At 42.3% G+C, this 27,438-nt stretch overlaps 1 protein-coding gene across 2 annotated transcripts in view; it reads right to left on the bottom strand.

The window, feature by feature from the left end:
• Positions 1-27,438, bottom strand: part of USP48 (ubiquitin specific peptidase 48) — a 170,461-nt gene that overhangs the window by 99,514 nt on the left and 43,509 nt on the right. For both annotated transcript variants that reach the window (XM_030222113.1, XM_030222115.1), the window contains exon 12: positions 16,721-16,921. In XM_030222113.1, the coding sequence (XP_030077973.1) occupies positions 16,721-16,921 (201 nt within the window). The remainder of the gene's footprint in view (positions 1-16,720; positions 16,922-27,438) is intronic.

Below are 27,438 nucleotides of genomic sequence, written 5' to 3'. Positions count from 1 at the left end.
GCTGCTCCCTCACGTGCGTGGCCACAGTTTCTGGTGTTTTCTCTACCTGTCTTCTGTGACTATATTTCTCAAGAGCAGTACTTTGCCTTATCAAACAGGTTAGTGGTCAAGATCCCGAGTATGTGTTTCATCCGCTGCTATTAAAGGTGTTGGCACACCCCAACTCCACTGCTTCCAGCTTTCAGGTCCTTTCCCTAGTAAGGGCCCTCCAATGGCAACAGCTGCATTCTTTCACTACCTCTAATAAAAGATCAAGATCAAGTCTCCCTGATAACCAGACCTCTCTTCCTTTAGGAAAATCTGTCTTAGGAGGTAGCTGTGGATCAGACTGGCAAATCCTGATCAGTTCGGTTAGTAGAACATGCTTCTTTCCTCCTTTATGCACCAGGAAACAGTTGTGAACCAGACTGGCAGCCTCTGTGCTTTCTCCTCTCCTTCACCCCTCTTCCTTAGTCTCTAGAGAAGGAAGCCAAGGTTCAAATGAGCCCCTAGGTGGGGTAACCAACTACTGCTATTCTACATGCTCCTTACAGGACCACCTCCAGGGACGAAGGTCAAGGCTCTTCCCTTAATTCAGTTATATATTTCCTTCAAAAGTTCAAGATTCAATGCTATTGAGGGCCACTTTCTCAGAACAGACCTCCACCTATTCAGATTTGATTGGTAACTTTCTGGCAAATGGAATATTCTTCCCGTTTCTGCATAGGAAAGAGCATTTTGGTGGCCTGCTCCACATATATAAACTTTCTCCCATCAGAACTTCACAGCCAGCTAACAAGATGTGTAACTGTTTCCAGCTCTTCCATACAGAATCTACTACTTAACATTTCTAGAGTGCTACTAGGGTTACGCAGAGCTGTACAGTTTAACAAAGGACAGTCCCTGCTCAAAGGAGCTTACAATCTAAAGAACGAAATGTCAAGTTGGGGCAGTCTAGATTTCCTGAATAGAGGTATAGTGGTTAGGTGCCGAATGCGACATTGAAGAGGTGGGCTTTGAGCAAGGATTTGAAGATGGGCAGGGAGGGGGCCTGGCGTAGGGGCTCAGGGAGTTTATTCCAAGCATGGGGTGAGGTGAGGCAGAAAGAGCGGAGCCTGGAGTTGGCGGTGGTGGAGAAGGGTACTGAAAGGAGTGATTTGTCTTGAGAGCGGAGGTTACAGGTAGGAACGTAAGGGGAGATGAGGGTAGAGCGGTAAGGAGGGGCTGCAGATTGAGTGTATTTGTAGGTTAGCATCTACATAATCTGTGTTCTCTATGCTTGTTGTGAACCTCATCTGTAATCTGTCCTAGGCTTCAAACTCTTACTCTCGTCCTTTGGTTTCATGTCACCTCTCCATAACCATTCATGTGTCTGGTTTTAATTGACATGATTCCTGGAGTAACACCTTGCATTTCTCATTGTATCTGTGCATTTGCCCCTTATTTTTCCTTCTGTGCTGATCTAATTCTTAAAAGTTTCTTCTTATCTCAAATTCAGTCAATTCCTTTCCAGTGTGCACTGTTAGATTTTCACTCAATCTTTCTATTTGTATGCTTGTGCAAGTTTACTGATGGAAAACAATTCTCACCATTTCCTTTCATATTTCAATACTTTTCATGTATTTGGATCTGTTAAGCAAATTTGTTCCAATTCCTAGATCTCATCGTGTTGGGAATAGGAAGATGTTTATTTTGGTGAGGGCAGACAAAAGATATGGAAGGAAGTGGGGGGCCAAGTGGATCACAGTAGTTGAGAATTGAAAGTTCTGAACAATTGACTATTATTAAGAACAAAATTACATTGCATATTCAAAAGCATGGATTAATGAGACAAAGTCAACATGGATTTAGTGAAGGGAAATCTTGCCTCACCAATCTACTACATTTCTTTGAAGGGGTGAACAAACATGTGGATAAAAGGGAGCCGGTTGATATTGTGCATCTGTATTTTCAGAAGGCGTTTGACAAAGTACCTCATGAAAGACTCCAGAGGAAATTGGAGAGTCATGGAATAGGAGGTAGTTTTCTATTGTGGATTAAAAACTGGTTAAAAGATAGAAAACAGAGAGTAAAGTTACATGGTCAATGGAGAAGGGTAGTTAGTGGGGTTCCCCAGGGGTCTGTGATGGGACCACTGCTTTTTAACATATTTATAAATGACCTAGAGACGGGATCAACTAGTGAGGTAACTAAATTTGCAGATGACACAAAGTTATTCAAAGTCCTTAAATCACGGGAGGATTGTGAAAAATTACAAGAGGACCTTACGAGACTGGGCATATAAATGGCAGATGACGTTTAATGTGAGCAAGTGCAAAGTGATGCATGTGGGAAAGAGGAACCCGAATTATAGCTATGTCATGCAAGGTTCCATGTTAGGAGTCACGGACCAAGAAAGAGATCTAGGTGTCATCGTTGATGATATGTTGAAACCTTCTGCTCAGTGTGCTGCTGCAGCTAAGAAAGCAAATAGATTGTTAGGTATTATTAGAAAAGGAAAGGAAAACCAAAATGAGGATGTCATAATGCCTTTGTATCACTCCATGGTGCGACCGCACCTCGAATATTGTGTTCAATTCTGGTCGCCACATCTCAAAAAAGATATAGTGGAATTAGAAAAGGTGCAGAGAAGGGCGACGAAAATGATAAAGGGGATGGGACCACTTCCCTATGAGGAAAGGTTAAAATGGCTAGTGCTCGTCAGCTTGGAGAAAAGGCGGCTGAGGGGAGATATGATAGAGGTCTATAAAATAATGAGTAGAGTTGAACGGGTAGATGTGAAGCATCTGTTTACGCTTTCCAAAAATACTAGGACTAGGTGGCATGCGATGAAGCTACAATGTAGTAAATTTAAAACGAATCGTCTTCACTCAACGTGTAATTAAACTCTGTAATTCGTTGCCAGAGCATGTGGTAGAGGCAGTTAGCTTAGTGGAGTTTTAAAAAAGTTTGGACTGCTTCCTAAAGGAAAAGTCCATAGACCATTATTAAATGGACTTGGGGAAAATCCACTATTTCTAGGATAAGCAGTATAAAATGTTTTGTACTTTTTTGGGATCTTGCCAGGTATTTGTGACCTGGATTGGCCACTGTTGGAAACAGGATGCTGGGCTTGATGGACCTTTGGTCTTTCCCAATATGGCAATACTTATGTACTTATATGTACTTATGATGTGATGACAATGGAAAAGGAGTCAGTTGGGGATGCTTGCCATGTCAAAATTCCAACTGTTCTGGTTGTGGTGGTTCCAACTGTTCTGGTTTTGGTGGCACTTATTCAGAAGACTTTAGTGCAGAAGGATGATTGTAAGGAGTGGTTCACTATATATTCAAAACAGATTATGAAGAAGGTACAGGTGCTAGAGAGGGTAGCAAAGAAGTCTAGATCAGGCATCAAGAGGCAGGAGTTAAATATTTAGGTTTCATTTTGGAAAGTTCTGGGATAGGTCCAAATCACAATTCTCAGATTTAAGGTAATTTATTGAATTAAAAATGATGCACCAGTTGAAGCCTTACTTGATCACTAATGCTAGGTTTGCTGCTGTTCATTCGTTGCTCATGAGACATCTTGAATTATATGTGAAGCTTATGAAAAAATTACAAGCAATTCAAAATTCAGCAGAATGTCTGTTTCTAGGGAAAATGAAATGGGAAATGCAAAACCTCTTTTATGCCAATTACACTGGTATCCCATTAAAGATGTCATTTTATGTTATTAACTTTGGAGCCTTTCTACTAAGCTTAGTGCGAGCTAAGTCCCACATGGTCCACAGGTATAAAATAAGACATACAGCAATTAATACGTGCCAAGATTTTGTGAAAGGGTCCCTTTGGTTTTTAAGTTACTTCATAATCAAAGACCCAGTTATTTATGAAACTACTTATATTCCCACAAGGTCATTCAAAGCTGCACTGGGAAATTTGATGGAAATTCCAAATCTAGTACAATCTAGGAGGGCACGCTGGTGTAGTAAAACTTTCAGAATACTTGTCCCCAAATGTTTGAGCAAATTACCATTAGACTTAAGACAATTTAACTCTATATTGCAGTTTAAGAAGGCTCTGAAGACCTATTTGTTCCCTGATGGTTGAATAGGTATGAGACTGACTGGGATATTGATGAAGTGAAGATACTTACCTGTAGACGGTATTCTCCAAGGACAGCAGGCTTTATAGTCTTCACAAGTGGGCGACATCAACCCACATCGCCTGGTCCGGGACTTCGCTTTCTCCAAGGACAGAAGCAGGCTTATTCTCATAAGTGGGGAATCCATAGCATCCAGGCTCACCAAAAACAACAAACACTGGACAATTGGGCCTCGCAACTACGAGAACATAACAGATTAACCTGAATCTATATACAATCTGAATAAGAGTGCAGCCTGAAAATGGACCTAAGAGGGTAGGGTTGGATTCTAGACCCCAAACAGATTCTGAAACACTGTCTGCCTGAACTGTTGCGCAGGTATCCTGCTCAAGGCAGTAGTATGATGTGAATGTGTGGACTGAAGACCATGACGCAGCCTTGCAAATTTCTTCAGTGGAGGCCGACCTCAAGTGAGCTACCAACGCAGCCATGGCTCTGACATTATAAGCTGTAATATGACCCTCTAGGGCCAGCTCAGCCTGAGCATAAGTGAAAGAAATGCAATCTGTCAGCCAATTAGAAATGGTGTCTCTTCCCGCTGGCAACCCCCATCCTGTTGGGATCTAAAGAAACAAAAAGTTGGGCAGACCGTCTGTGGGGCATGGTCTGCTCCATGTAGTAGGCCAATGCTCTCTTGCAATCCAAGGTGTGCAAGCTGTTTTCACCAGGATGGGCATGAGGTCAAGGGAAAATAATGTTGGCAAAACAATCGACAGTTCAGATGGAATTCCAACACCACCTTCAGTAAGAATTTAGGGTGACTGCAGAGTACTACTATGTTGCAATGAAACTTACTATAAGCTGCATCCACCACTAAGGCCTGAAGCTCACTGACTCTATGAGCTGAAGTAACAGCCACCAGAAGAATGTCCTTCCAGGTCGTTACTTCAGATGGCAGGAATTCATTGGCTCGAAAGGAGCTTTCATCAACTGGGTGAAAACGGTGTTGAGATTCCATGACACTGGTGAAGGTTTAACTGGGGGGCTTTGACAAAAGCAAACCTCTCATAAAGCAAACCAGAGACTGTCCAGAGATGGGCTTACCCTCTACAAATTGATAAGCACTAATTGCATTAAGGTTGGCCTTGACTCGGATAGGTGTAGAAAGTATTCAAAGCAGGGTCTATGTAGGGCAAGCAAGGGGATCTAGGGCCTTGCTCTCACACCAGACGGCAAACCTCCTCCATTTGAAAGAATAGCACCTCTTCATGGAGTCTTTCTTGGAAGCCAGCAAAATCCTGGAAGAGAACCCTCTGAAAGACCCGAGGAAGTGAATTCTAGACTGGAGGATGGGATGTAGAAGAGACCCCTTGCTCTGTGTGATGAGGGTCAGAAAACACTCCAATCTCCATGGTTCTTCAGAGAACAATTCCAGAAGAGGGAACCATATCTGCCACACCCAATACGGTGTCATCAGAATCATGGTCCGCCCTCTTTGGTCCTCATTAAGTATATAAGCACTGACATACTGGAACAAACCAAAGGTCCATCAAGCCCAGTACCCCATTTCTAATAGTGGCCAATTCAGGTCAAAATACCTGGCAGGATCCCAAATCGGTTAAAGATTTCATGCTGCTTATCCCAGGAATAAGCAGTGGATTTTCCCAAGTCCACATAAATAATGGTTTATGGAACTTTCTTATAGGAACTTGTCCAAACCTTTTTTATAATCTTTTACACTAAACACTTTTACCACATTCTCTGACAACGAACACCAGAGCTTAATGACATGTTCAGTGAAGAAATTTTCTCCGATTTGTTTTTAAATGTACTACTTAGCTTTATTCAGTGTTCTTTATCTCCACCTGTTGGTAGGTGGATACAACCCATCAGTTAATGGATTCATCTGCTGTTGATGACAAGGAACCAGTTTTGGGGGTTTCTGTTAGAAACATAGAAACGTAACAGCAAATAAGGGCCAAATGGCCCATCCAGTCTGCCCTTCCTTAGTAACCATTAATTCCACCTTTTCCTAAGGGATCCAATGTGTCTGTCTGACGCTTTTTTAAACTCTGACACAGTCTCTGCCTCTACCACCAACTCGACTGGGAGGCCATTCCATGCATCCATCGCCCTTTCCATGAAAGAGTATTTTCTTAGATTCTTTGTTCCTATATCTTCTCATTCCAGAGTTTTTCCTTTATTTGAAAAAGGCTCTCCTCCTGTACATTAATGCCACTGAGTTATTTAACCGGCTCTATCATATCCCCGTCTCCTGCCTCTCTTCCACTGTATACACGTTAAGGTTCATAAGCCTGTACCTAGTATTTTTTATGATGGAGACCACTGACTAATTTCGTAGCCGCCCTCTGGACCGACTCCATCCTATTTATATCTTTCTGTAGGTGCGGTCTCCAGAATTGCATGGAGTATTCTAAATGGGGCCTCACCAGAGACTTACACAAGGGCACTAGCAGCTCTTTTTTCCTGTTGGTCATCCCTCTCCTTATGCACCCAAGCATCCTTCTGGCTTTCACCACTGTCCTTTCTACCTGTTTGGCCACTTTAAGGTCATCAAACAATCACTCCCAAGTCTCGTTCTTCTTCAGTACACAGAAGCACTTCACCACCACCCCCCTATATTGTACCGCTCCCCTGGATTCTTGTAACCCAAGTGTATGTCCCTGCAGTTCTTAGCATTAAATCTTAGTTGCCAATCGAACCATTCTTCAAGCTTTGCCAGATCCTTCCTCATGCCATCTACACCCTCAAGGGTGTCCACCCTATTACAGAGTTTGGTTTCATCTGCAAATAGACAAACCTTACCAGACAGACCTTCTGAAATACCACTCACAAAGATGTGAAAAAGAGCCAACCAGAGGACCGAATCCCAAGGCACACAACTCATAATATCCCTTTCCTCAGAGCAAACTCCATTTACTACTACCCTCGGTCTCCTCCCACTTAACCAGTTTTTGACCCAGTCACTTTAGGTCCCATACCGAGGGCACTCAATTTATCAGTTACCTGTGCTGAACCATGTCAAAGGCTTTGCTAAAATCTAAGTACACCATATCTAGCGCTCCTCCCATGTCTAACTGTTTGGTTACCCAGTCAAAGAAATCAACCAGATTTGTTTGACATGACCTGCCTCTAGTGAAGCCATGCTGCCTTGGGTCCTGCAGGCAATTTGATTCGAGAAACTTCACAATCCTCCAGCTTTAGAAGTGTCTCCATTAGTTTGCTCACCACCAAGGTCAGACTGACAGGTCTGTAATTCCCAACCTCCTCCTTATTTCTGCTGTTCTGCAGAAGTACCACATCCATCCTTCTCCAGTCCTCCGGGACCACTCCAGCATCTAAGAAGCATTGAAGAAGTCAGACAGCAGAGCCACCAGAACCTCTCCGGGATTTTTGAGCACTCGGATGTATTCCATCAGGCCCTATCGCTTTGTCTCCTTTCAGTTTAGCTAGCTCCTCACAAGCAAAAATTTCTGTGAATTGGTCCCGATCTACTATACATCCATCCCCATTAGCATTCATTTTCTGCGGTCCTTCCCCAGCCTTTCATCCATTGTCATAGCAACTTGTCTTAGCAACAGTCCAGGAGCCACAGGTGTTTAGGAAGACTCCACTGGGCACTGCTAATTTTGCATGTTTGGCAGCACAGAAGAAGTATGAGGCAGATTCTGTGAATGCTAGAGGTAAGCCAACTGGGGATACCTGTTTTCTGAACCATTTATCATACCCTCAGATACTGAAAAAGAGAGCCCCATCAAGTTATTAGACCTTTTCATACATCTTTTATAGGGTTACTCCTCTCCCCCGAGATAGAAGTTCAAAAGAATATTAAAGGGTCAACAGATGAAAGAGAGCTGGAGAGACTACTCTAATGCAAAAGGTCATGCACATACCCCCCAAAAAAACCCTTTTAGGTGTGCATGAGTTATGAAGTGTGAATCTATCTAGGGCTCTGAATTACATTACTTGTTGGTCTGTACGATCTTGCTTGTCTGTTGAAAACTTCCGTTCTATCAGACACATTTAATTTAGTCCTCTTTCACCATGAACAGCAAGGATCATTACAGCCATGATTCTAATGATGTCACTGGAACACAGCTGAATCTGAAGTAGCTTCCTTAAGCCTGGGAAACTGGAAGAGATTTGAGGCTTCACAAGGGTTTCCATGCTCCTGGATTGACTGTTGTTAGTATTTTACCATTCATGGTCCCATCTGCTCAGGAAAGAGCTTCCATCTATCAGTCACTTATTCAGCAAAGAAAGTGACCAGCCACTGAATTTGATTTAGCAAAAGAGATTTTTTTTTCTGACAAGTTGAGACAAGAGGACATTTCTCTGAATAAGTGAACATGATTTTGCTCTGTGCTTTGGTAACAAAGATTGGGGTTTAAAAGAGGAATTGTAGGCTATTCATAAAGGCAGAATTAAAAAAAAAAAAGGACCAACCTTGGTTAACTAGTCTCCATACCCCTTTCCTCATAGATTTTAAAACTTGAACTTTCTGCCACAGCATTAACAGATAGCCTCTAGAAGGCACAGCAAGGCCTAGTTCAGTCTTAGTGAGGAGAAAAAAAAAAAGAGAGAGAAGCAAGCATTAACAGCTAATTTCCATAGTGTACAACCCTTCTCCCCTTAGTTTTAAACTGAAACTTTCTCTAGAGGTAGAAACTTAACGGTCAAAAGCATTAAAAAGGATAGTAGAAGGATCAAACTTTGTCCTCAAAGAAAGTTATTTTCTGTTCTTTCGCTCCTAGAGAGGTAGCACTGCTACTGACCTGAATTAGGAAATAAGGTGTGAGAAAGTAGACTAGCTCCAAAGGTTACTAGGGCAATCTGATTACAAGGTTATCTTCCAAGGGTCTGTTTGAAGCAGTCTCCTTAATCAAAACTATACACAGAGGAAAAGCCCCACTTACTTTCTTTCTGAAAAGTTCTGGAGAAGAGGACATTTCTCTGGGTAAAGTGAACATTATTTTGCTCTGTGCTTTGGTAACAAAGATTGGGGTTTAAAAGAGGAATTGTAGGTTACTGATAAAGACTGAATTAAAAAAAAAAAAAGAGAGAGAAAACTCCATACCCTTTTCCCCATAGTTTTAAAACAAAGTTTCTGCTACAGCATTGATAGCCTCTAGAAGGCACAGCAGGTCCTAGTTCACTCTTCATTCCCACCCCCCTCCCCAACTCCCACCCAATCCTAGCACAACTCTTTATTTATAGTCAATTATTCTAATTAGAACAAAAGGAGAGTATTCATTAGAGTTTTAATTACATTTAGTTTCTAAGAAACAAATACTAAATAAATTACACATTATACCATATAATCTTAAGACTCGTTATATTAATTAATATTCCTAGAACCTTAAAAAGTTTTAATTAAAGAACTATATAATACTAAGATGCAGACAGCAGTCCAGCAGTGAAAGGGGTGCTATCCAGTCTTTTGCATTGAGTATCACATGTATGATTATCTCCCAGTAGGTGAGAGGTTACATGTGTGTGCTCGAGGCAAAGAGCTCCTAGCTCAAAGAGAACGAGTCCATTCTCTTGAGGCTAGCATAGCACATGGAGGAGCTGAGGGAGACAAAGATGTACATAGAGGAGGCCTACAGGGACATTGTACAGAAATCCCACCTCCAGTCTGGCAGCTCATGTGCTACCTTAGAGAAGGGAGGTCTCCTAAAAGGAAAGCATCACCCTGGTGTGAAGTTGGAAATAATCCTGTAACCAGGACCAGCCCACCAGGGGATGCAATATCCTCTCACACCAAGAATGTGTCTCCAGGAGCTTCTGCCCAGGAGGAAAGGGTTTGGACAGCAGTTGTAGTTGGTGATTCAATTATTAGGCATGTAGATAGCTGGGTGGCTGGTGGACATGAGAATCACATACTCACTTGCCCGCACGGTGCGAACGTGACATACCCCATACGTCACCTAGATAGGATTTTACATGATACAGGAGCAGGTTGTCTTGGTACATGTGGGTACCAACAATACAGGAAAACGTGGGAGGGAGGTTCTGGAAGACAAATTTAGGCTCCTATTTAGAAAGCTGAAATCCAGATTCTCCAAGGTAGCGTTTTCAGAAATGCTCTCCGCTTTGGGTAGGACACAACAGACAGGCAGAACTCTGGAGTCTCAATGAATTGTTGAGACGATGGTGCAGGGATAAGGCATTTAGGAACTGGGCAAAATTCTGGGGAGGGGAGAGCCTGTTGCGAAAGGATGGGCTCCACCTTAACCGGGATGGAACCAGGCTGCTAGCACTAATATTTAAAGACATAGAAGGGAAAGGGGGAAAGAGGAATGGGACTTGATATACCGCCTTTCTGAGGTTTTTGCAACTACATTCAAAGTGGTTTACATACATTCAGGTACTTATTTTGTACCAGGGGCAATGGAGGGTTAAGTGACTTGCCCAGAGTCATAAGGAGCTGCAGTGGGAATCGAACTCAGTTCCCCAGGATCAAAGTCCACTGCACAGCACTAGATTCAAAAGGATCCAAATGAAGAAAGTAAGATGCAACATAAGAACTGTCAAGCCAGATGCAAAGCATTAATAAAGAAGGCTAAAAGAGACTATCAAGAAAAACTTGCTGGAGACGAAAACTCATAACACTTTTTTCAGAAATATCAGAAGTTTCAGACGGAATCTGTGGTACCATTAGAACAAGAAGTAGCAAAAGGAGCACTCAGGGAGGACAAGGCTATAGTGGAGAGATAGTGAATTATTTGCTTCTGTCTTTACGGAAGAAGCTATGAAAGATCTACCAATACCGGAAATGGTTTTCAGGGGCGACGATGCGGAGGAACTGAAAGAAATCTTGGTGAACTTAGAAAACGGACTGAGCCAAACAGACAAGTTAAAGAGTGATAAATCACCTGGACCAGATGGTATATACACCAGGGTATTGAAAGAACTCAAACATGAAATTGCTGATCTGCTTCTAGTGATCTGTAACCTGTTGTTAAAATCGTACCTGAAGACTGGAGGGTGCTCACTATGATGCCGATTTTTTAAAAGGGTTCCGGGGTGATTTGAGAAATTACAGTTCAGTAAGCCCGACTTCAGCGCCGGGCAAAATAGTGAAAACTATTATAAAGAATAAAATTAAGGAACACGTAGACAAACTGTCACGGTCTCAGGCTCTCGGACACTGGCACCACATGAGCCCTTGGACCACTGCAGACAAGCGGCAGCAGTAGGCAAGACCCTCAACCAGGACTGGTTAAACAAGCAAGGCAGGAGAAGCTGTAGACAGGCAAAGCTGGTACAACCGAACTGGAACTACAGAAGTAGGCAGGCAGGGAATAAGCAGGACAGAGCAACCAGTCTTCACCAGCGCTTGACCACCATTCCCCAGGGGTTGAGCCCCCAGGTGCAGGCAGCCAGCAGGACTTACTGGACCTAGCTTGCAGACAGACTAGACCAACAGGATACTAAACAAGCTTGACTAACACAAGGTTCGGGACTACTGAGGATACGGGATTCTCAGACAGGGAATAGGATACAGAACAAGCTTGACAGAAACAGGGTTAGGGTTCAAAACAGGAGTGCCCACAGGCACCAAGGCATACAGGTAAGACACAAGACACAAGACAGAAGTGCTCCTACAGCACAGCAAGACAGAAGTGCTCCTATCAGCACCAGAAGGGTAAAGCAGGGAAGCCAAAAGGGTAAAACAGGGAAGCTTAAACAAGCAGGCAGAAGTGCTCCTATCAGCACCAAACACTAACCTGGACCTTTGGCGTTTGCAAAGGCAAAGCAGAAAGTTTCCAGGTGGCTAATAAGCCCATCAGCAGCTGAGGCCCAGCTGCAGCAATCTCAAGGCAGCTAAGGGTGAGGCTAGCTACCAAACTTCAAAGCAAGACTGGAGGGCTAAATATCTGGACCAGACTGAAAAGAGAGTCTGGAAAGTCTATGGCAGCCACTGGTTCTGGCCACCAGAAGGCGAGAGGAGCACAAACCAAGAAAAAGTCGCAATCGTGACACAAACATGGTTTAATGGCACAGAGTCTGCATGGTTTCAGCCAAGGGAGGCCTTGCCTCACCAATTTGCTTCATTCCTTTGAAGGTGGATAAAGGTGAGTCGGTAGATGTAGTCTATCTAGATTTTCAGAAAGCTTTTGACAAAATACCTCATGAGAAAATCATGGGATAGGAAGCAATGTCATTCTGTGGATTAAGAACTGGTTATTAGACAGAAAACAGAGGGTAGTGTTAAATGGCCATTTTTCTCAATGGAGGAGAGTGAATAGTGGAGTGTTGCAGGGATCTGTACTAGAACCAGTGTTATTTAACATTTATAAATGATCTGGAAATTGGAACAATGAGTGAGGTAATTAAAATTTGCAGATGACACGAAACTATTCACTCTAATAAATTGGAAGGAATCAAATAGAACCCTTGCAAGATCCTGAATTCAACTCATAACCAGCAGTGAGGAGGTAGAATCATCTTCTGCTTGTAATCATATAGACACTGTATTTGATAAAGGCTTAGAGTCTGCAGAGCACCTATAATTCTATAACAGCAAATTACTCTTCTACTGGAACCAAAAGCTTCACCACAAAAGCATCATCGACAAGCAAGGAAAGGGATTTCCTAGTGTAGGGATTGCAAGGGTAGGGCATCTTCATCTGGTTCCAACAAGATTTGTGCCAATCAGCCATTGCCTCACACCAACACAGTTTTAACAGTATGCTGAAATGGCACTGGCCAGGGGGAGGGAGGGGACGACAACACAGAATTGAGAAAAGAAGCAAAAGAATTCCTTCACCAATAGCATCTATAGAGGCAGAAGTGCCAAAAGATATCAGAACAGCTCCTTCCTTTGACTTGTATCAGAATGTGGGTATATGTTTTTGGATTTTTTTTTAAGTGTAGAGGGCATAGCCAATTGTTTTTCTGAATTATGGGAAGAAGGGTGCCCAGGGAAATCATACTGATCTTTTCTTTGACCAGATATTTGTTCAGGTCCCTTAAACCTAGGATGGAGCAAAATCCCCTTTGGGTACAAGTACTTGGAATAGAGTCCCTTCCCTTCCTCCCAGTGGAACGGGTTTGACCACGTCGGCCTTTAGAAAGGAGGAGAGTTCACCTTCGAGCACTTCCCAGTGCTGACAACTGAATCGTGACACCCTCAGTGGACAATTTGGAGGAAGTTAACACAAACTGAGGATGTAAGCCACTCAGACTATTTGTTGAACCCACTGGTGTGAGGTTACAAGGGACCACCTTTCCTGGAAAAATAATTCAGCCTCCCTCCAACCAGGTTCACTCAGGACGGATACTTTTATTGTGACTCTGCTGCAGCCAGTCAAAAGCCAATACTCTGCTTTGACTGAGGAGCTGGCCAAGTCTTCTGAGTCCACTGCTGCTGAGTATGGGAGCACAGCAGCTGGGCCTGTTGCTGGGAACAGGAGGAAGGGGTGAATCTACGCTTTTGAAAGTAGTAGGCACTCCTGTCCGAAAACCTCCAAAATGTGAAGGCAGCAGGAAGAGCAGGCTGAGACAGGGATTTGATGGTATCAGTCCTCTTCTTGTTGTTGTCTGCTCCTTCTTCCACACCGTCCCCAAAAAGGATAGTGCCTCAGCACGGGACATCCACCAACTTCTCCTAAACCACTGGCTCAAGGTCTGAGACACACAGACACGAGTCATCGCATGCCGATACCAACAGCAGAAAGTCTGGATGCCACATCGTAAGTGGCTCAAGCCAGGTACTTTCTGCACTCCTTCTGCTTATTGGCTACCTGGTGAAGGCATGTGGCCTGCCTCAGTGGGAGTGTATTCACAATCTCGAGTACAGTGCCTACTAAGGACTTGAAGTATATGCATGTGTAGAGCTGGTGAGACTGTACAGGGGAAATGAGCATACAGCCATGAAAATTTTCTTCCCAAAAGATTTCAGAGTATGGGTATCCTTGCCTGGGGGAGCCGAGGCATGGTTCCTCATGCTTCTGGCTCTTTTGAGAGCGGATTCAGCCACCATCCTGTTGAATTTAACAATGGCACTAAGAAAATCAACACCAAATTGAGATCTGAACTTGGTGCTCCACTAACTGAACCTCTTTTTGAGTCCCTAAATCAAGCTACACCAAAGTTTCTGGCACAGAAACCCTTAGCATGTAGAATAAAGGAATTATATGCACTGGTACACTATTACCCCTACACTTATACTAGCGAATATGGCGCTTCTCAGAACACTCTCAAAATTTCTTCTAAAAATAGTCTTCAACTTTTACAGCAATCAACCAGTAGTATCACCAACTCTCTAATTGCTGCTTCCTGCAAATAAAACAAAGCTTTGCATGTTAGACTGTAGAAGAGTAATCCAGAAATACAACTCATCCTATGATCTAAAAGGAAAGGCGCTACAATCCACAAGATAATGTCCCCCTGGATATCAAACCGTATAGAGGCAGGCTTGCATCTAAAAACATTACAGCTCAACGACTAAAAGCTGTGGAATCAACTAATACACAAAGATCTTCAACACAACATCTGCAAAGCAGCTACTTGGTCTTCTATAACATGCTTTTAACAAGCATTACTGTCTTGACCAACCAACAGATTTTGGCATCTGCTTCAATCAGACATTACTTCAAGATTTAACTGTTTAATGCTTCAATAGAGCCTCCATAAAATTCAGATTGCATAGTAAGACATGAAAATATCTACAACTCCCTGCTTGAGAATCACCAGCAGATCCTCGCTGTCTGGCAAAAATAACAGATGTCCTCTGAGGACTGCATGATCCTACAGCCACACATTCTTTCCTGCCTATCTCAGGTTGAAGAATGCTTCAGAAATAGACTGAGGGTAACTGACAAACCAGGACTGTGGAAGCACAACAAACAGCAAACCAACAAATATAGAAGTTCAAAGCAAGGATGTTAATTCAAACAATCACACATGCCTGACGTGGCCACATTTCGCCAGAAGGCTGCGTCAGCGGCACAATTGTAGGGCAGAACAATAAAAATCAAAATCACATATTACAAATCAACAAAAACAAATATGAATGGATAAAAGAAAAAAAAAATGAAAAATATGTATCTACTATAATAAAACGCACCCTCAACGTTCTGAGGACAAAGGTTCTGAACTCAAAGCACAACGATAAAGGGTTCGTAACTTCATGGTGGTGAAGCCATCCCACTATGACTTTGTGCCCCGCCCTCGCGTCAAACATCATGACGACAAACGAACCCTTGAACGTTGTGCTGTGACTTCAGAAACTTGACCCACAGAACGTTAAGGGCGACAAAGAAAGAATTGCAAACAAGCAGGGGGAGGAGTAGGGAAACGCGGAGCGTGTTTCCCTACTCCTCCCCCTGGATGTCCAACACCCACCCCACGCGCCGCCCCCCACCCAAAGACAAGCACAAAAAAACACAAAAAACAAGAAGCCCCGCTCCAACATGCTGGAGGTGCAACACCCACCCCCGCGCCGCCCCTTCACCAACCCACCCACGAAAAACAAGGAAACAAAAAAAGCAAAGCAAAACCCACCCCCACCCCTACCCACCCACCAACGACACATAGCTTTGCCGCCGGGGAACCCGAAACCCCGCAAGAACAAGTCCTGTCTTCTGACTCCGGCTTGATGTTCAGCATTACTAGCCTCTGCAAGCAGGGCTTCTGTGCATCTGACGTCCTGCACGTGCAGGATGTCAGACGCACAGAAGCCCGCCCTGCACAGGCTACCAATGCAGAAGATCATGTCGGAGTCAGCACAGCACACAACAGAGGAATCCTGCTGGCGGGATTTCAGGTCCCCACCAGCAAAACTACAAAACGGTAGGGTGGGATGGCGGCGGGGCGGCATCGCGTGGCGGCGGATGCCTTGCGTGGAGAACACTCCAACGAAAACCTTGCTAGCGCCCGTTTCATGTGTGTCAGAAACGGGCCCTTATAACTAGTAACTATATAAAAAAAGCAGAGGAGTAAAAAGTAAAAAAAAAAATTTTTTTAAAACAACATACTAAACCATATCCAAATCATAGTAAAATAATAAAAGTACCAAGCAAATGTATGTCAAACATGCCAAAGAGAGAGTATATACAAAGAGTAATATGTAGAAGGTTGGCAGAATATCACACTAAATGCAAGAAAATTGTGAAAACCACTAGTAAAATAGCTCAAGCATTTCTTATACTGATCTGCTATTTGTTCTGCTGTATTTACAGCACAGATCTTCTATCCCTTTTGTGTGGGAATCCCTGCACAGCCTCAGAAAACTCTGAGTTTTCCAGGATATTGGAAGCTACTTCTGATTTGACTCTGCCCAAATGACATTACCAGCAGTGCAGCTGTAGGATCCTGCAGTCCATGGAGAACATCTATTACAGGTATACAATTTCATTTTCTTTTTACTACTGCTATTCCAACATTCAACTTCTCCACATTTTAATCTCCTTGCCTACCAGACAAAGCTCAGTGCATGTAAATCTCTCTCATGAATATTCATTGTGGGTATCTTGAAAACCTGACTGGCTGGGGTGGAACCACTGCATTATTGGGAGACTAGTAACCAAACAGATGCTAAACATACTGAGAATCTACTATGATCACTCTGCTTGAAGAATTGCACAACAGACAAAGACTCTATAGTTCCAAGTCTATTCTTACCATTTAGTCTGGGACCGCCTCCATATCTGCTGTAAAAAGTATCAGCTGCAAACTCTGATATTCTCTTCATAATTGAGATTTTATCAGGATGCAGTTTGCCATGAGAACAAAGGCATTTGGAGTTATCAATGGGTTTAGTAGGTGTGGATTCATCCAGCCATTTCTGAAGCCATTCAAGAGATATAAACTCATATGGAAGACCTAGAGAACAAAAAACAGCAAACCTATATGTAAGAATTCTATGTAAGCCATGACAGCAGGAGCTGTTATAATTTGCTTTAACAGTAATGAGAAATCAAAACATCAAGCCACATTAATAACGTAGTACTGCATATCAAAAGCGTAATAATTGCACTTTGAGAGGGCAATTTTCATACTCCCCAGAGAACTCTGCACCCATAGGTTGGTAAGCTCACTTCAAATGGAAATGTCTTTCAATTTCCTTTAAAACTTTGGCTGTGGGCACGTGAACATGAAAGTGCCCATAAACTCTGCAAAAAAGTTTGAAAATAAAATCTCCGTACAACCTAATTCCATCCACTTTTCATGCAACTTAAAGTTTGTGCAAGTGGAGGGATGGAAGGTGCAACAAACAGCATTTTCACACAGATTTACTCGTGTAAGGTCTTCTGATTACTGTGTCATTAATTATGAGTAGTCTAGTTGTCGTGTTAGTCCACTTTAAATGTAAAAAGGAAAAGGTGTGTATAAATATGGTACAGCCAGAGACCCCCCCACTGGAATGGTGGAGGGCCCAGTCATAGAGCTCAGGCCATTACAGACCTTGGCTGAGTCAGAAATCTGATGGCTGACATAACTGGGAGCTTACTGGAAAAGTATGGCCTAGTTTGTAGCCCGGATTGAGGCCTAAATAAGCTAAATTAGGAAAAGCTAGGTCAATAGATATGGAAACAAAATGGAGGATTTCAGCACAAAATGGAAGCCGTATCTGTTACAAAGTGGAATTTTCTCTAATGTAAGTTAGAAAAACAAGTTGAGAAATGAGTGAGTCATGCCAGGTGTAGCTGGATGCAGGGTCTTGCTTAAGATTTGTGGTCAAGCGAGCTAAAGACAAAACCATGTTAGCAAGATAGAAGCTACTCATTAGCATGAGCCAATCAGTGACAACCATGACATTAGCATAGATCCAATCAGGTATATCTATTGCCATATTATTCATATCCTGAGGGCACCTATAAAAATCAGAGTATTTCCTGGTTTAGGTTAGAGAAAAGAAGGGTTGCCACTCTCTCTCTCCAAGGGAAACCAATGTGTCCAGCAGAATTGACAAATTACCTAATTGCTTTCCCTTGTAAAACCTCTAATTGGTAAAAGAAATTATAAAAGATTAGGAATTAACACCTGTTTGCAGCTGGATTATTATATTCCTATAATTAATTGATTGTACGTGCCTGTTGTCAATCACTGATTTGACTTGTATCTTGGTAAATAAACTCCTCATCCCAAATGATGATTTGTGGGCTTCACTTAATGATGAAAGGCTGTAAGTATAAATGCTTTTGCTGTATCAGGCTATCTTTCGCTGCATTGTATAACCTGTAGCCTAAATCCAGTTTGTCATAAGGCTGGTATCTATTCCTTGCCAGTGCTGAGAGGTGGCCTAATGCGGGTCCCTTAGACCTAACGTCTCTCTAAGTGGCAATTCCTTTTAGAACTTCACAACTCCTTGATTACTCCAGTACTAGTGCTATTTAGAGATGGAGTCAGATTTAAGGTCACTCCAGCCTTCTTGGGGGGCTCCGGACCCCTAAATTTACAACAGGTGTTACCTCTCTTATTGGACAAATATACTTTTCAACTAACTTTCGAAAGCCAGAACCTTTATCCTATGGTCAAGAAAGCACAAGCAAAAGATGAATATGCCAGAATATTTAAGGGGAACATAAAAACAGTCCAATGACAGACTCATGGGGAAAGCTAGGGGTACTGAGAAGCAAACAAGAAGAGGTAGATAGGTGAACATAAAGTGATGAAGCAGTATAATTTTATGGTTCATAACCGTGTTCTTTAGTAGCGGCCCCAAAGTGACCCCAGGTGTAGCTCCCTAACTCTCTTTCCTCAACATATACCTGACCCCCAACATATCCAGAGGCTTACTGCTGGCACTGCAACAACAACACAACCTGGTTATCAAATTTGAGTTATACAGATACAAACTCCTATGCTATTCAATAAAGAAGTCTGGACACCACACAGATCAAGCTCACCAAGACCCATACAATGTTGGAAAACAAAACAACTGTCCCATACGCAGTGCCTATGGCAGGACTCTGGGAAAGGTCAGGTGGCATTAACAAACTAGGGGGATACCCAACATAGAATTGGGGACAGGATGATGGTGGCAGACTGGGAGGAGAAATTGGTGGGTGAGACTGATTGGGATAGGGTTGGGGGAGAGAGTATTGGGGGAAGAGATGGAGAAATGTGGGTTCAAGATAAGCTGAGGGAGAGAAAGAACCTTGAGAATCAAGATATATTTAATTTACAGATATTGCTCTCAGTGTGTCCGAGTAACCAAACTGGCTACATCATCCAAAAGAACACCACCTCCCTATATCATCCAGCACCCTGGCACCATCTGCTTTATCCAGCAGTGGTCCTGGCTCTCATGTTTAAGTCTTTTTGCCAATGTGGCCTCTGCTTCAAAAACAGTGATGATCATTAGAGTTTAAACATGATATGAAGCCCAGATTTTAAATCGTTATTTATTGGTGTCAAAGACATTTTCATTTTAACTTTGAAATTCTTATATTACTGGATTGCTTTAAAGTTTTCCCTTAGTATTCAGACTATGAAGGTCATTGATGCAGTGCTCTGGTCCTTAGAAATGCTCACCCACAGAGGTTTTCACCTTAGTTTGGTTTGTGGTGTTTGATTTGGTGCCTGTTTTAGTCTGAAGCATTTGGCCTGTCTCTCCAACACAGCACCTTTTTCTGAATGGGGAAAAATATTCAACATAAAAGTATTCTACTCATGCTCCTCCTCAAATATATATATAAATAATGTAGAAAATATGAAAAATGATATGTTGGGGACACAGGACAAATGCTGCAGACAAGCATCAACTCACACAGGCAACACATCACCACCACAAAGTAAAGTGTGGATGATCATTGTTCAAGACAAGAGCACCGCAATAATGACCTTATGGTCAGAATACTAAGAGGAAATTTTAAAATAACACAACAGTGTTAAGTTCTTTGATGTTGATAAAATACTTTGACAGCAACAAACGAAGGACTTTAAAAATCTAGGTTTCTTAGCACATTATAAACCATAAAATTATTTTGCTTTTCCCCCTTCCGATTATCCATCCACTTCTCCCTATTTTTCAGCCCCATCCACCTTCCCTCTTGAGACTGTCACTGGATTGTTTTTGTATTCCAATTATATATATTATTATTGTAACCTTCTCCGAGGACAGCAGACCAAGTATTCTCAAATGTGGGTGACATCATCCGACAGAGCCCAGTGCAGATGCTGCACCTAACCCTTACCGTTCAGTGAATCCAGACTGCCCCAATTTGACTGCCCCTATCGGACCGACCGTTCACTTGTCTATTAGATTGTAAGCTCTTTGAGCAGGGACTGTCTCTCTTTGTTAAATTGTACAGCGCTGCGTAACCCTAGTAGCGCTCTAGAAATGTTAAGTAGTAGTAGTAGTAGTAGTATTAGCTAAAGAAAGTTCTAGTAGCGTCCAACTGCACATGCATGGGTGCATTCCCATCCTACACACAAGTTCAGGTCCATCAGTCAGTCAAATGATGTAGTTCCTAGGGGAGGTGGGAGGGTATGTGAGAATGCTTGGTCTGCTGTCCTCGGAGAACCCCTGCTACAGGTGAGAAACTTCGCTTTCTCCGAGGACAAGCAGGCCAGTTGTATTCTCACATGTGGGAATCCCTAGCTATCAGGTTCAATGAAAACAGCATGAGAACAACAGGGACTTAAAACATCAAGGCACTGAAGTCAATTAACCTGAAACTATATACAAACTAGTTGTTATGCTGCACCCTGGATCAGAACAAACTGGGCCTAGGAGAGTGGAGTTCGATTCTTGACACCAAACAAATTCTGCAGGACTGTCTGACTGAACCAGCTGTCACAATGGGTATTCTGCTCACGGCAACAGCGTGATGTGAATGTGTGGACTGAAGAGCACATTGCAGCCTTGCATATACAAACACTGAAACATAACGGCAGATAAGTGACAGTCTGCCCTTCCTCAGTAACCACTAACTCCTTTTCCTAAGGGATCCCACATGCCTGTCACACTTTCTTAAATTCTGACACAGTCCCCGTCTGCACGACCTCCACTGGGAGGCCATTCCATGCATTCACCACCCTTTCCGTGAAAGATTCCTCCTAAGCCTATTTCCTTTTAACTTCTTCCTATGCCCTCTCGGTCCAGAGTTTTCCTTCATTTGAAAAAGGTTCTCCTCCTGTACATTAACGCCAAAGAGGTATTCAAATGTCTCTATCATATCTTTCCCGCCTCTCTTCCAGTGTATACATGTTGAAATTCATAAGCCTGTCCCTATATGTTTTATGACAGAGACCGCTGACCAATTTTGTAGCTGCCCTCTGGACCGTCTCCCATCCTGTTTATATCTTTCTATAGGTGCGGGTCTCCAGAATTGCACACAGTACTCTAAATGGAGCCTCACTAGAGACTTATACGAGGGCACTAGCAGCTCTTTTTTCTGCTGGACATCCCTCTCCTTATGCATCCAAGCATTCTTCTGGCTTTGACAGTCACCTTTTCTATGTTTGGCCACCTCAAGGTTATCAGACACAATCACTCCCAAGCCCCGTTCTTCTTTCAAGTGCAGAAGCACTTCACCCCCTATATTGTACCGCTCCCTTGGATTCTTGTATCCCAAGAGCATGACCCTGCATTGCTTGGCATTAAATATTAGCTAGTCTTCACTTCTGGGGTTTAATTATCCCTTCAGGGTTTTTATTATTTACCAAATATAAACTAATAACCCTTTCTACTATGTATCATATATAGTGTATCTTTCTAAATAGCACTACCTCTCCAACCACTACTCTTTTTTTATGTCTTTTTTCTTGCATTCAAATAGTGCTCAGTGACTGGAAAAACATTTCTAGACTGACTGGCAGTCATACATTATGTTTTCCTTTTAGTACATCATTGCACTCCACCTCCTACCTATCCTGTGTGATGTCTTACTTCTAGTGCAATGATTATACCTTCTTTTATATGTTATTCACATATTCCCAGGATCATAAAGCCACTTATCTTAATATTTAACAGGTTGTTCCAACTCTCTAGAAATGTTCCCAGTCACTTTAAATTGTGCAGTGATATAAATCAAAAAAATGGAGTTCACTAAACCAGTTCCCGGTTGTCATCCATTGTTGGTGCCCTACATGCGAGCATGTTTCGCCGTAGCGTCTTCAGGGGAACACCATTCTTCAGCTAAATATTAGCTATCAAATATTGGACCATTCTTCAAACTTCGCCAGTTCCTCCCTCATGCTATTCACACCTTCTGGGGTGTCCACCCTATTACAGAGCTTGGTATCATCTTGCAAAGAGACAAACCGTACCAGACAGTCCTTCTGTTATATCACTCACAAAAATGTTAAAAAGAGCAGGCCCAAGGACTGATCCCTGCGGTACACCACTGATAACATCCCTTTCGTCAGAGAAAGCTCCATTTACCACTACCCTCTATCTTCTATTTAACCAGCTTTTAACTCAGTCAGTCATTTTAGGTCATATACCAAGGGCACTCAGTTTATCAGTCGCTATGTGGAACCATGATCTCAAGTTGGCTACCAACATAACCATAGCTCTGACATTATGAACCATGACATGACCCCTAAGGGTCAGCCTTGCCTGGGCATAAGAAAAAGGAGATGCAATTTGCTAGACAACTGGGAATTGTGTTCTTGCTTATGGCCACCCTCATCCTGATTTGATCAAAAGAAACAAAAAGTTCCAGATAGAAGACTAAGGCTCACTTGCAGTCTAAGATATGCAGTCTGCTTTCATCAGGATGGGCATGAGGTTTGAGGAAAAATGTTGGCAGAACGACTGACTGCTTAAGATGGAACTCCGACACCACCTTTGGAAGGAACTTAGGATGCATGCAAAGAACTACTCTGTTGTGATGAAATTCTGTGTAAGGCGGATCAGCTAATAGGGCCTGAAGTTCACCGACTCTGCAAGCTGACGTGACCACCACCAAACACATAACTTTCCAGTTCAGACACTTCAGATGACAGGAGACAAGTGGCTAAAAAGGAGATTTCATCAGCTGAGCAAGAATGACTGAGGTCTCACGACACAGTAAAATGTTTGACCGGGAGCTCTGTCAACAGCACACCTCTCATGAATCTGACAACTAGAGACTGTACAGAGATGAGGTTACCCTCTACATGAAGATAAGCACTGACTGTATTGAGGTGTACCCTCACAGAGTTGGTTTTCAAACCAGACTCAAGAAAAGCAACAGGTATTCAAGAAGTTTTGGTGTAGCACAAGTAAGAGGATTTAGGGCCTTGCCCTCACACTAGACAGCAAACCTCCTCCATTTAAAAGAACATCTCTTCTTAGAGGAATCTTTTCTGGAAGCAAGATTCTAAGACACCCTCAGGCAGATTCAAGGATCAAACTTCTATGCTCTCAACAGCCACGCTGTGAGGGCCAGGGTCTGGAGGTTGGGGTGTACAAACCTCTTTTTGCTTGATGAGGGGCGGAAAACACTCCCATCTTCACGGTTCTTCAGAGGACCACTCCAGAGGAAGTGAGAACCAGATCTGCCTTGGCCAGAATGGGACAATCATGATCATGGTTCCCTAATCTTGCTAGATTGTCAGCAAAGTGTTCTCTATGAGAGATATGCAAGAATACGCATACAGATTACCCTTCCACCAATGTAGGAGAAAGGCATCTAATGTTAGTCTGTCGTGTGAATGAAACAGAACTGAAAGACTTTGCTGAGATGAGTGGCAAAAAGATCCACTGAGGGGGTGCCCTACTCTCAGAAGATCTTGCATGCTGTGCCCATGTTGAGAGACCACTCGTGAGGATGCAGCACCCTACTCAGTCTGTCCACCAGGCTGTTTTCCTTGCCAGTCAGGTATGTGGCTGATAGGACCATCCTGTGAAGGGTAGTCTACTGCCATATCCCCACTGCCTCCTGACAGAAGGGGTAAAATCCCATACCCTCCTGCAACCTGGATGTATTTGAAGAAAGTATAATTTGGTTATGTAACTGATTTCTGAAAGCCTTTAGAGCATTCCATACAGACCTTAGCACCAAGAAGTTGATGCGTAGACCTGTCTCCTGAGCAAGTTAGAGATCTTAAAGGACTGGGCAGGGAGGGCAGGGAAGTGAGGCTGTATTTCCCTGATGTCTGCAGAGAACCCCCATATTTGGGGACTATTTGTTTCTGTGGTACTTTGATGTATTTTTTTTTGTTGTTGTTGTTCGTTTGATTTTTTTTATTTTTAATAAAGTGGGAAGTTGGCAAGATATAGACAGTTATGCAAAAAGGTTCCAGAGTACCGACTGGCATACTGATTGTCTAAATACACTGTCCATACAAAAAGCAGAATCCAGACAATAGTCCTTAGCAGAAGTTTAGATTGAGGACCAAATGGTTGCTCTTCAGATATCCACTAGCGAAGAAGAATGCAAGCTGGCTATAGAAACAGCTAGAGCTCATATCTGGAGGATTCTGGTTCAGCCAAGTGGAGACAGATGTGCTTCCTGATAACAGATTATGATGTCATCCAAATACCCAGTTAGATAGCATCCTTTTAACTACTCATATTCCAGGGTTACAAGGTTTGAAGGAAAAAATTGGGAATGGGTTTTTTTGGCCTTAATATCTTGCAAGGAGAATAATATATCTTGTCCAGATTCTAGTGTATATAGCGTTTCCTCTCTCTTGATGGAATGTGACTTTGAGAAAAGGGTTGGGAATATGATAAAATGGTTAATGGCATTATAAGACCACTGTGGGGAGGAATTTAGCATGAGTAGGTAAGACAAACCTATTCAGATAAAACTGCAAAAAATGACCAAGAGCTTGAAGCTTGCTGTTTAAGATGAGGTTACCTGTACCAGAAATACTGTCTTCAGGTGAGATTCTTGAGGGGTCTCCAGGAGCTATGTGAGGATGATACTGAAATCTCAGAAGGGGCTGAGCTTTGATGGGGGCGGGGGGGGGGGGGGGCTTTTCTCACTAAGCCTCTCATGAACCTGGAGATTATACAGTTATATAGTTGTTCTTGGTAGTATTCCCTGTGATGCCAGTCTTCTGGAGAACAACCTTGGCTACTGCAGGATTGAGTTCCCATTCATGAGGGACCAGTCTGCAGATTAAGTTTACTGCTAGTTGGTTGAAATCACCTAGTATTCACATTATCTATAAGGCTGATTTTAGTGAGATTGCCAAGTGCCAAATCTCGAGCACCTTCTTGCTGAACCTGAGGGAGCCTGAACTCCTTTGATGACATAACAAATTGGCACTTGACTCTGAACTCGAGAATCATACTGCCCCCCCCAATAATATATAAATATGCAGTTTATATACAGCACCTCCATATGAATACAAACAGCAAGCTGCACCATAGCACCCGGAGTCAACACACAAACAGGAGATACCTCTACGTCGTAGCGGCTGGACAACAACGAATCCAACACTGGAGATGTTATCCAACAATCCTTTATTGATGCAGATATGAAGGGACCCAACACAGTCCGTGTTTCAGCGTTAATGAACGCCTACATCAGGGGTCAAATTAATAATTAAAATCAAAAGAACTGATATTCAATTCTGTATACATGAAATCGTAGAGCTGTGATTAGGTGAAGCAAGTCAGAGGACAAACGCAAGTAGACCACAACTCATAAGCTCTGTATGAGCAGACCCTACAGAGCTTACGAGTGGTGGTCTACTTGCGTTTGTCCTCTGACTTGCTTCACCTAATCTAATTAGACGGTTTCTTATCAAGATGATGCTTGAAAGTTGCAACATCGATATTTTAGAAATGCTACAGGATTTGTGTTTCAGCAAAGATATAAAATGAGAGAAAAAAAATCTGCTCTCTTGCTAATAATAGATTGTGAAGAGGTCCTAGAACAGTATAGCAGCTGTATAGGATCTGACTTTTTCTTTTTGCAGCTTCCTATGAATTATCTTACTTAGTTCCTCTCCTGTTGTGGACTATACGGGTATATTATTATTATTATTATTTCTTAACATGTTTCTGAATTTCTTATTCTAAATTGATTCTTTGTGCACTTTAATCTATTGTGGTAGTTGCTTACATTTTTTTATTTGCTTTTAAACATAATAATCAACACACAATAAAAAAAAGTCAGTTACATCTAGCCATTATTAAACTAGTACATTTGACCCTTTATGAAACACAGGAAAGGAATACACACAAGTTAAATTATTTAGCCAGAAGGGTAACATTTAAATGTAATGAGAACTGCATTAGCTTTTGATAAAACTGTTAAAGTTTTGTTAAAGTTTTTAACTTGCTTATCTGTAATTGTTCTCCAATTACAAAAAAATCATAAGTAAACAGTTACACTTTCTCTGATAACAAGCAGAAACAAGAGTCTGGCTTAAGGCTAAGAGTCTTCAAATAAAAAGAAACAAAATTACTTACCTGTAAGCAGGTGATCTTTGAAGACTGCAGGACATAAATCCTCACTCATAGGTGAAGTCACCTACAGAGCCTGGTGTGGAAGACACACTATGCCAGTAACTCTTCCAGAAGCTTTTGAGGCAGCTTACTGAGGCAGCTTACTATACATGTGCCTCTTTCTGTCCGTCGCTGTCATACAAGACCTCCTCAGTCCATTACGAGCTACAGGAATACAACTGCTTGGGGAAATGGGACGGTTGTGAGGATTTAAATCCTACTGTCCTCAGAGAACACATTCTCCAAGTAACTGTTTCCCTGTTTTTCTAAACTGTAAACCACTTAGTACAGCTGGTTCCACCTAGGTGGTACAAAAATTACTTTTCTTTTTTGTTTTTAATTTAATTAAGTACCACTTTGTATCAGCCTTTACTCCCTTGGTTGCTACACTGCATGCAGTCTTGCCAGAAGAACACAAGTTGTACCCTTAAGAATAGTTTGGTCAATTTACAGACTAGCTTAGAAAGTTAAATCCCCACACAAAGTTTAAGGTATCTTGTCATCAAGTGTCCTTCCATTTGTTTGGATATTTGAATTGTTAAATAGGGACAGAAGCATCAGAGTATTTTGTAACATAAAAGCATGGACTGCTATATGAATCTGTGTTAAAGTTATCAACCCTGGAAATCGAAAGCAGGCTTACTGATTAACCAATACTTATGGGTAATACAAATTTGTTCCACTCTGCAGGATTTAAAAGAAGCAGTGGAGGATTTGGCCCAGCGACTCTTGCAAAAAAATTATCCATTGTCTGGTCTGAAATTAGACTACACAGGCTAAATTTGTAAATTGTGATTTGCTCTTACATTTAAAGAGCAAATTCCTGAAGATTGTTTGACATTTGTTTTACCATTTTCTGAGGTCTTTAAGAAATTGGTTAGTTCTATACAATATAATTGGCATATATTGACCCTGCATGACAGTATCTTTATTCAAAAACTTTCAACAACACATACCCAGAAAAACAGTGGAACAGGCAGCATTACTGATCCCTGTAGAG

Source organism: Microcaecilia unicolor, chromosome 13 (assembly GCF_901765095.1).
Source record: "Microcaecilia unicolor chromosome 13, aMicUni1.1, whole genome shotgun sequence".
Classification (NCBI taxonomy): domain Eukaryota; kingdom Metazoa; phylum Chordata; class Amphibia; order Gymnophiona; family Siphonopidae; genus Microcaecilia; species Microcaecilia unicolor.
Note: the sequence above shows the minus strand (reverse complement) of the source record. Positions and strands in the feature narration are given on the sequence as shown.